The 10,979-nt window shown below is 48.3% G+C and overlaps 1 protein-coding gene across 2 annotated transcripts in view; it reads right to left on the bottom strand.

The window, feature by feature from the left end:
* Window positions 1-836: 836 nt before the first annotated feature.
* Mapre2 (microtubule associated protein RP/EB family member 2) overlaps window positions 837-10,979 on the bottom strand; it is a 94,071-nt gene continuing 83,928 nt past the window's right edge. For both annotated transcript variants that reach the window (XM_031365118.1, XM_031365119.1), the window contains 2 exons: window positions 4,066-4,080; window positions 837-3,835 (listed from right to left, as the gene is read on the bottom strand). In XM_031365118.1, coding sequence (XP_031220978.1) covers window positions 3,761-3,835; window positions 4,066-4,080 — 90 coding nt within the window. In that variant the 3' untranslated portion in view covers window positions 837-3,760. The remainder of the gene's footprint in view (window positions 3,836-4,065; window positions 4,081-10,979) is intronic.

The following is a 10,979-nucleotide window of genomic DNA, read 5'->3' as shown; positions in this document are numbered from 1 at the left end:
TTTAGTATGTTTCTTTTCCATTCATTTCAAGTTTTAAGTTCTGTATCCCATATACAGCTCATGTTGCTAAATCGCTGTCGAGACTCAGAAATCAATGGGTGTGACAGAACCACAGCATACAAAGAGCTTATTCCAGCTGGAAGGGTCCTTCTGATGGAAATTATTATTAGTGTATGATGTTCTCTAGAGGAACGGAACTTACAATGCCAACTTGACACAAGCTATAGTCATCTGAGGAAGAGAGCTTCAGCTGAGAAGATGCCTCATGGAAGCAAGTCTGCAGGACATTTTCTTAACTATTGATTGGTGCGGGAGGACCCCGGCCACTGTGGGTGGTGTGCTATCTGTAGGCTGGTGCTCCTGAGTTCTATTAGAGGCAAACCTTGTGAAGCTAGCCAGTAAGCAGCATCCCTTCATGGCCCCTGCATCAGCTCCTGCCCCCAGCTTCCTGCCCTATTTGAGTTCCTGGCTCGGCTTCTCTCAACGAATGGGATTCAAGGTTTGTAAACCAAATAAAGCCTTTCCTCTCCAAGTTGCTTTTGGTCACAGTGTTTCATCACTGTAACAGTAACCTTAGCTATGACACTTGGCAAAACTGTAATAACCATAAGTTCTAAGATATTACAGCTATTACATTTGGTTTCAACTAAGAATCTGTACTTTCTCTTAAAACACTTATCCAGCAACACAAATGAGGAAACCCTCTCTTCCCTGTGTAAGTCAGCAACAGAGTATGCATTGATCTGTGAATCCATTCGGACATCCTGTTACACAGACAAGTGCTCACTGGAAAGATAAACTGTTCGGATAAGAATGTAAGAATCTCTAAGTCCAGGCAGATTTTAACATATATTTTTTTTATTAAATATGTAAAAAGATCAACGCAAGTCAAGTTATTCACATATTCAGAGACAAAAAGCTATCCTACCATGCGACAATAGGTGGGTAATGTAAAATGAACGTGATGCATCTGAATAAGACCTCTTCATCTATTATGCCATTACTTATCGATATTTATAATTAACAATACATATGTTTACATTCCTTTCAGTTTACATTTAATATATAACAAAAGCTTTATGGTGTACTATTTAGTAAAAGTAATCTGAATGCATATTAAACCTTAACGGAATAATGGAAACTCACCAGGAGAGGGCGGACATCCTGGCTCCCTTCTGGAGTTTACTTCTCTCAGGTCAACAGGGTGTTTGTCTTTTGAACATTTTTTTCCTGCTTCTCTACTTAGAATGTGAGCTTTCTCTTCATCCCCTGCTTCAGTCACTTCCAATCTGACAGTGGTAATGGAAGCACTTCCAGCCAACAGTGGGTGTGGGGAAACTGAGGGAAAAAAAAATCAACTTCTCGAGAGGGAGGAGCAGGGACTCATGCTGGATGCCTCAGGACCCAATGTGATATTCTGTGGCTGGGCTGGGGCTTGGAGGACTGTGTGCCCTGAATGCAAGATAAGAGAATGAATGGTTCTGCCATCCATGCATGGTGGGTGCCCAGAGGCAGGGCTGGAAATAGCTGTGAAGGATTCCCTAGAGCATCCATGGCACCATCTGGGACATAGCATTTCACGAGATATTTAAGATGGGCACACGAACAGGAGGTACAGCTTCTCTCTAAATGGATGAATGGTCTGGCCTGAGCCATTAGGAGGGAGCATGGAGCACACTAGCCAGAGAACATTCTTTTCAGATACATAACCAGTAGTTCTCTAGCTTACTAGTCCAGGGAGGTGGAGAGGAACAGAGTGCTTCCAACAAGAGGCATTGGGAGAAGAAAGATCCTGACTCCCTGGTATCCATTTACAGGAGTATGGCCATGGATCCCCCAGCCCTGGGTGTTATTAAGATGTCCTGGGCAGGCACAGGAACCATTCAGGTGTCTGTAAATAGCTGCTTATTGTACCTCTCTATAATAGCCATTAAAAAACCCAAAACCAAAGTGAGTGAATAAAAAAGGCTCAGGAGAGCAACAAACCATGAAGCCCCATGCTGCGTGGAGCACAGCCACTACCAAGGCCAGTCATGGGAGGACGTCACTGCGAGGGGCGAGGCTTTCCAGCCTCAGAGAGATGCGCTGCGCTGCAGGGTGAGTGAGCAGGAGAGAGAAGGAAGGAGAACCAAACGCCATGGAACATCTGTCCACTTCTGCACAGTGTGTTGTGATCATTTCAAAAATACAAGCCATCTTTTCCACATGGACCTCAGTTACATACAACGCTGCTGTGAAGGGTGATTTGGGGAAGCTTTCTCTTGGTGCGAAGCTTCAACGCTAGAATTTAAGGTTAGTATCCCATCAATTAATAAAGAAATTTCAAAGCTTTATGATGCATAATTCAGAAATTTATTTTGAGAATTTTTTTTTTTAAGTGGAAGGTGGGGTGGGCACATTTGTTTCTTGTTTCTCTGCACTTGCTGGCCATATGACCAGTGACAGCAAACCCAAAGCTAAAATCAAACAAAACGGAGGGAGTTAGGAAAGAACACCATCTGTCAAAAGGGGAGGACAGGCGACCATCAAGAAGACTAAGAAAATGTGCAAATATTAGTTAAAAACAAGGAATGCCTTCAATTCACTAATGTTTCCCGTGTATAAATTGCCAAGGTTTAGCACATGTCAGTGACAAGGAGGGCCCCTTGTTGCAGAGAGGGTAGAGTCCTCACTCCAGAAGGTGATGGGGGTCATTGGTGTTTTTGTGTGTGGCCCCACTTCTCCCTTGAAATCATGCTATCAATCAAGTCTTTGCTTCCAACCTCATCAGCCAGCACTGACACAATGCAGAAGGCTGCCATCTCAAGTCCCCCTTTAGTATAGATTCCTTAATGTGAATTGGAGAACTTGGGATGAAGCTCTTACAAGGAGGAAGAGGGATGAGGCAGGAAGCCTTATGCCTTCTGAGACCACCCTAACCTCCTTTGCAACTGCAGATTGCCAATGACAACATCTTTCGGGGAGTGGACCCCCACCAAAGAAAGGACCCTGAGAAAGAAAATAACAGGAGAACCTGGGGGGTGGGCAATGGGTAGGGGAGGACACACGGAGCAAGGGCAAAGTTGAGATGGTACTGTCCGTGAGCGAATGTCTGAAAACTAACGACTGTGTGGTTGTCTAATATGTTGCTCTATCAACACTGCTGGGCCCTGAAGTCATAGTTCTGAATCCATTTTTTTTTTCCCTTCAGTGTTGTGAGTAGAGGGAAAAACTGTTTTCCCCATGACACAAGCTACTGTCATATGGCTTTCATATCAAATATCTGTTTCCCTTTGTACCAATTAATTATCTGACCAAATTCATGAGAGGAGGTTAGACTCGCAAACATCAAAGCACCACAAATGCGCGTGACATCTACTGACACTGGGTTGAAAAATGCCAATATAAATACCATATATCAAATTACCATTGTTTCACACCAGGATAAAAAGGGGTGGTAGTGGTGGTGGTGATGGTGGTGGTGTTGGGGTGGGACATAGTTAAGAGGGAGGAGTAGAACCAGTCTTAAGCAGCCAGGTGGTGAAGTTGAAGGTATGTGACCCTAGGACCTGGCAGGGAGCGGACTAGAATGGCCTTCTGCTGATGCCTCTTGGCAGAGGAAGTGGGAACCAAGAGCAATGACTGGCGGATGCAAGGTCACCGTCGATGGGAACAGGTTGGGAACAGCTGGTTTCTACTGCGCTCCAGGCCACACACGTTCCAATTCTCCGGAAGAAAAGTCCCCACGCACGATGGAAGTGTCAAGAGCTGATGAGATGGCTCAGTACTCCTCTTGCTGCTGGGGCTGCTGGTCATGGGCTTGTTCCTCTGCTTCGGGCTCTTCTGTTTGGCCCTCCTGTGGGATACGGGGAGGAGGTTTTAGCTCAACTGGTTTCCTTTCAGGCCCTGTGAGGTGTCAGGCCTAACCAGCATGAATCACCTCAACACCAGGCTGAGTAAGCCAGCCTCAGGAACAACTCAACTCGCAAGTGCTTCCCAGATTCCTGGTGTCATCCCCAGATACAGGGATACCTTCACATCCCAGTGTCATCCAAGGAGGACCCCTCTGCAGAGCACAAGCACCACGTGTTCCGAACTCATCTCTCCTTCCAACTGCTCTCCCAGGAAATCTTCCTAGAACAAGCTGGACACTTTGCCCTCCTCAGTAAGAATTGATAGGATAAGCCAGACTCAGCTACTCCACAGCCTTGTAACCACAAAGAAGCCTCAGAGAGGACCCAGGCCTCTGCAGATGTGTAGCCCATCATGCATTGCTTCTGACCTACTTCCTGTCCCCTCTGACGCTGTCATTCATCATGCCTGGGTAGTGTTTATGTGAGGGAGATGCTTCCTGCCACCTCACGCCAATATGAGGCAGACTGAAGACACCAGAGAAGCAACTTGTCAGTTTCTGAGGCGAGGGTCAGATGTGAGAACACACTCCACAGGCCAGGAGGCCCCTTCAGCCCTGCGTTAGAAGCTCTGGCTCCACGACCTTGCCACGCATCCTTAGGGTGTGAGGCCCTATCTGCTCACTTTCTACTCCTGACTGGGAAGCAGAGAGGGTCAGTTTTCCTTCACTTGGCTCCACTTGTCCTGTTTACTCAGTGAGGCAGACCACAGGTATCGTCTCAGCCTCAGCTTTTGTCACAAAGAATGATTAGTTCTTTACCACCCAAGCAGAAAGGGTGAGGCAAACTGAGAGTAGCTAACTGCCCCTCAGGAATGGCACAGGACTTCAAGACGCGTCCTTGCATGCATGCTGGCACACTGGGACATGGGACACACTGACTCCGGGTCTGCTAAGTCTATCCTCTTCCTCTTCCTACCAGGCTATTTCCTGTAAGCCAAGGCAAGCCCGTTAAGATCCAATTCGGACAGGACTTCACCATCTCCCTGCATCAGACCTGCATCTTCCTCGGCTTTCTGCCTCTGTAAGACTCACTCAGAGCTGTGGTATGTGGGAGAGCACATGCTCGCTCGGCATTTACAAGGTTTGACCCCCAGCACCGAGAAAACAAAACAAAACCCAACCATCTCTCTCAACTCCCCAAAGGAAACTCCATTGGAATCTTGATGTCTGGAGCCCTTTTCTATTGGAGCCTGAGGTTCTTGAGATGGGTAGCCTTGTTCAAGTGAATTGCAGCTCATTCGCCACAATGTTCAACATATGCCACGTCAAGAGGAAGAAATTGGATTCCAGAATGGATGACCAAGACAGACTACCAGCCAACACTGTATGGTATTTCCTCGGAGACCATATAATGTTAAGGTTATGTGCACTGACTGTGGAGTTCTCTGCCCAGCTCTGCAATCTGTGACCTGTGAGGCTCTGGGCTTACAGTGCAAGTGCTCTCTACTCACGTAGCAAGTTTCGAGTGTGTTTCACCAATCAATTCAACACTGCATTCATATCACCTAACAGAGGAACAGGGAAGTTAAAACTGGTAACTTGCCCAGTTGCATGTTTTTCGTGGTCAATATGGTAAACTCAGCTGTGATTGTGATTTCTTGGTGTGAGAACATTTGGAATATATTTCAAATATGCAAATAATTAACAGACAGCTACCCTTTCTACAGTGGCTGAGAGTGCAAAGTGACATCAAATTGAAGACCTCAGACTGATTCTAGCATTGCCCTTTACTGGCTCTTGGTTAACAGACACATGATTTGGTAAATGTGAGCCCTGCCTATGCCTATGACCGTACTACTGTCACCTCCTAGAACTGTCCCATCTTTGGAAGGCATGGGCAAATATCCTGCTCTCTCTTCTGTTCTTCTGATCCTCACACTCCAGGGCCTGGCTCTGGCTGCTCTTTCAGCAGCATCTTCTGCCAGGTGCTTTGCCCACTGTTTGACATGTGTGGTAGTAGCCTTTTCAGCTTAAGGAGTCAGGGCCTTGGCCAACAGTGGCAAACAGGGGGAACTGGCAGTGTGGGTGGTCACAGAGCAGGTGCTAGCCTCAGTCAGAGCAGGAGTCCTCTGCTCTAGGGGAATGTGGGAGAGTCCAGGGGCCATTCCCCACATGAAAAGATACTTCTGGAAATCTCTCTCCCTAAGCCTGTTTCCGTATTAATGGCTCCCACTCCTCTGGCTAAGCTTCCATCTTTCTTTCTTGTTTCTGTGTATTCCGCTGGTACCTTCTACCCAGCTTCTTCTGCAGCCACCTAGTCCCCAACATGATGGGGATGCTGACTTTATTCATCCTAAGACCCCAATATGCCGTGCTGTCTTTCATACTGTGCCTTCAGCCCTCAGCTGCCTGAAGCGCACTCTCCTAACATAATTGTTTGTACGTGTGGCCTCAGACACGGGGTGTGCTTCGCGTTTTACAGAGACTCTCATCACCGCCAGGAGTTAACTGTGGGGTAACAGGTCAGGTCCAAAAGCAGGAGGACCAGGCTGCCTTAAGCATAGAGCCAGGAACAAACTGCAGGTCCTTGTTCCTCACCACTAGTCAAGGCCCCTCTCCTCGGGCAGGTTGAACAAGGAGGTGGCTCTGCAGTCTCTACCTGGAGAAAGCAGTTCTGTCCCCCCCCTACACACACTAGGCTGAACTGTCAGCCATGGGAAACTATTGGTGATGACACACACCTACGGAGACTGCTGATCTCCAGGACATGCTTATTGGATAATACCGGTGTAAGTAGCAAACATGCCCGTTTAGCTGCTCTGCTAAGGCTTAGCACCCTCACGATGATACCACAGGCTCCCCAGCCAGGTAAAACCTACGCTGGACATGGGACTGATAGACTGGTGTATAACCAGATGAATACTAACATTCCTGTGGCAACCCCTGTACGTCTCTAAATGCTTAGCTGTGAGCAATGTTACTATTCTTCACTTCCACTCTGCCCATCAGAAACAGAGGCAGGTTGGGAGACAGCGTCAAAGGATGATCTTGGCCACGGTGGATGGAAAACAAGGTCAGAGGTCACCAGAAGCTGACGTCCCTGATCCCTAAACGGGAGACACTTAGCCTCATGGCCCCATTTGGTGCCAGCCACAGTTGGCTGCTCTTTTCTCTTCCATCTTGGCCCTGTAACTGCGAATGTCCCTAGTCACAGTTCAACCTCCAACCCAGTGCCATCTTTACAGTGACGTCTGCTGGGATCTCCAGGCAGTGTGTGTCCCACACAAGTTATTTATGTCTCCGTTGTCTCATTTATCACAATCTGCCACATTTTCCAGTCAGCTGAGTCCCTCGCTGTCTCCCTCCTTGGGCCCGTGAGTTCTTCTGAGGTAGTAGCTGTATCTCTCTCTGGATAAGTCACATTTCAAGGCCAGTGGAATGCACAGATTCCCCAGTGACAGAAACAGCCTGTCTCAGAAAAGTGCTGAGGAGAGAGTCAGTCTTCAGTTCATTTTAACAGTGGCTTCCATGACAGTACCTCAGGAAATGAGCAACTGTTTGTCATCTGGTGTACCTCTGCTAAGAGGACCCATGAGGTGGCAGGCAGGCAGCCAGTGATTAAGCCAAGACACCTGTGGCCCAAGTTACATAAGGAGAAATATACTGAGGATAGTAAAGAGGCACTGTATTCCTGGCTGGCAACCAGTTCTGGAAACGTCCACCAGGCTTCTACACTTCAAAGCTGAATAACCTAATCACCGTTCCAAGCTGGAGTTTTACATCTATACATCATGTTCTGGGATTGCTTGACTCTAAGAGGTAGTGACCAATCACCAGCAAAGAGAAAAAGGGAAGCTCTCCTAGTAGATAGCTCCTCCTGGGAAATCAAGCCATGCTCAGATAGCTTAGTGGAAGAACACACATGCAATCTAGCCTTTGATTCCTCAGCCCGCCTTTCCTCTCTGGGAAAGCCGGACAGCCAGACACCTCTGCCATCTCAGGTGGTTACACATCCTCATGCTAAGAGCCTTAAGCAAAATAAAGATGTTTCTTTCTGGACTCCATACTCTTCAGACTCACACAGGAGCACAGACCTGCCTATCACCGAGGTGTGGGAATGGCCCGGACATAGGACACAGCATTGAGACAAACAGGGTGGGACAAAAGGAGGATCCGAGGGTTGTGGGCGGGAGTGTGTGATGACATGGAGGCCCTGAGCATGCATTTCCAAAGGGAAGCCCTAAAGGGTAAGCAGCCTCTTTCTTAGACCCACTCCTTCTGCTGCTGGCTGTCTTTCAGGGTGGCTGCCACGGAAGCTGGACCCATGCTCCTCAGAGATAAAGGCAGATGCCTGAAGACTCCAAGGTTTCCTGGATGACTCCTTGAGCCTTCAGCAGGGAAGCAGAACGGAGTGTGGGCCAGTGTGCACACACGTGCTTGTGCACAGCATGGCACACATCCATCCAGCATGGTGTCTGTATACACATCTTCCCTTTCTTACTATAAAAACGAGGTCTAGAAACCTTGGTCTTAGGTCTTGCCACAGCAGCAGCAAGAACTCCTGGTATACTGTGGATCAAATGCCTTATTCCCCATGGGAATCTTATTGTAGCCTGATATCTCATGGGCATTTTCCAGACACAGAGTTACAATGTAACGTATCCTGAGCTGGAAACACTAAGCCAGGGCCTGCATGTGAAAACACAGCTCCAGCAACACACAGGGTTGAAGTCTATGTCCCTTCTGGATCGTACTTGGCTCCTCTAACTCCCTTCCTTGATGTGGGATAGTTAGGTGGGTGTGACCATGTCCACGTCTCTCTTCCTTAACACATTTCTCTTTGCTTGATGATAACCCAAGGGCTAAGGTGCTGCACAGTGGTAGAGCCTGTTCCCGACACGCACAGGACTGAGTTTAACCTTCAGTACCAAACTCTGCTCTAGAACAGAGAAGGGAGAATGAGCTCAGGATTCAGACTCTAGCTGCTTACAAAGTGCCGAAGCTCTTTTCTGTCTCTTTCCCTTTATCTAGCAAACAGGACGATATGTACTTGATACGATTCCCAAGAGAATTAAAATGTCTGCTAAAGTACTACACGTAAAGCACAAAGGCCCAGGCTTCAGTCTTAGACTCCAGGTATAGGAGACAGTGTCTAAGGAACCCATTTGGCCTTACTCACTGATGGAGCTTTATTCACGAGCGCTCCTGGGCCATCTGCTTTGTAACCATGCCCACGGTACAAGGATTGTTCTGTGGCTCTAGTGGGTGGCAAGGTCCCCCGTGGGGGGGACTAGAATGGCAGAAAGAAACCGAGTGTAGACATCCAGGAAGGGCCCCCTCAAGCCACTCCCTTGGAGGACAGTGAAGTTCCTGCCCCAGGCTCATCTGCCTGTCCTCAGCCAGCAATTCAATGGTGTCACATGATTCACCAGGCCGTATTCTAGTACCAGGTCTCCTCCCTCTTGGGATCAGTTCTAGCTTTGAGAAAGGTTTCCTTCCTGCCACGGACGCACTACTGGGAAGATCTAAGCATGAATGTTGGCCTTGCTCCTGCTAGCACCCACCAGCACAGATGGCAGCCACACACACTTAGCCTCGAGCAGTGTACACATCTGATGTCATCTCAAGCAAGCTCTGGAGGCAGCCACCGCAACTGAGGTGTACCTCAGTACATCCACAATGGTCACGGGCACACTACAGCCTCCATGCTGAGAGACAAATTTGGTGAGATCATCATGGCCTTGGGACTCAACTAGGCAGAGTCCCAAGGTTTCAAAATCCACACTTTGAGTTACTGGTAACCAAGAAAGAAGTTACCAAAAACAATCGGAGAGAAAAGAAAGCAATGGTGAGGCATTCCCAACATTTGGTGTGGTTCCCTGTAGCCTACGGAAGTTCCCAAGCGTGGGACAGTTCCTGTAGCCGATGGAAGTTTCAGTGCTAGGATTTTAAGGCACACGTGGAGCAAACATCTGCCTCTGGCTGGAATAAGAACATAAACTTTCTGGCGGCTTACTATGCTCTGTGGGAACACTAGCACATGTGCCTCTCCATAGCTCCCTCTGAGCACCCACAGGCCTCTGGGGCAGAGTGCCAAACACTTCACTAGCTTTGACCTAGGGTAAGGAGAAGCTGGACACCTAGTCCTGGCCTTTTGCTTCCCCCAGCTCAGCTCTGTAGAAGGGGAAGCTTCAGTAGGTCTCTCACTTCTGCCTCGCTTGGGCCAGGCTCTGCCCTCCTGCACATACAGACTGCACGGACTCGGGAGTATTTCTGTATCCTGCCTGTCAACTCCTGGTCAGAGTGTCCTTCCTGACCCTATTGTCTGGTCTTCCTGATCCTCTGCTCTTCTCTTTCTCTTCCTTCTCTGCTCCCCTCTTTTCCTTTTGTTGTTATGCTGTCTTTTTGAGACAGGGTCCCACTATGTAGCCCTGGCTGGCCTGGAAATTGCTATGTAGACCAGGCTGGCCTTGAACTCACAGAGATCTACCTGCATCAGCCTCCCAAATTCTAGGATTAAAGGCATATGCCACCAAGCCTGGTTTTCATTTTGTAAAACAAAACAAAACAGGGCTTCACGTAGCCCAGGATAGCCCTGGATTCACTTTGTACTCTCGACACTCCGGCCTGCTCCACCACGCCCAGCACACCTTTTCATTACCTTCACAAAGCTACACCGTGGGTCTTCCCCTGCACACTTACTCAGTGGTAGATCCTGCCTACAAAGAAGTCTGTATGTAATAAAAATAGATGGCCATGGGGCTCACAGGGATGGGAAAAACTGTTTCCTTACTTAGCCATCCTCAGAAAACAGATCTTCATACCAACTCCTCCTGTCCATTTGCTCAAAGCTGAAGAGCTCTTGGGGTCTGGCTATATGTTTCAGTTCCAGTCTCTGCGTCTATCCAGCTCCTCCCAAATTAACTGGTGGATGCACATCCCACAGGCATGGCAGAATAGATCTTGGTGACAAACATACTTATTTCTCTGGGACCATCAAGGCTGCCAGCTAAGCTGTAACATCACCAAGACCCCAGGAAAGTATTTCAGATGCCTGGGTATGCTGCACTTTGAGCTCAGGAGCGGTGTGTGTGTGTGTGTGAGGGGGTGAGGGGGTGGGGGTGGGTGGTCCGCACACCCACCTGTT

This window comes from Mastomys coucha, unplaced genomic scaffold (assembly GCF_008632895.1).
Source record: "Mastomys coucha isolate ucsf_1 unplaced genomic scaffold, UCSF_Mcou_1 pScaffold13, whole genome shotgun sequence".
Classification (NCBI taxonomy): domain Eukaryota; kingdom Metazoa; phylum Chordata; class Mammalia; order Rodentia; family Muridae; genus Mastomys; species Mastomys coucha.
The sequence above is the reverse complement of the archived record's forward strand: the minus strand, read 5'-3'. Positions and strand labels throughout refer to the sequence as shown.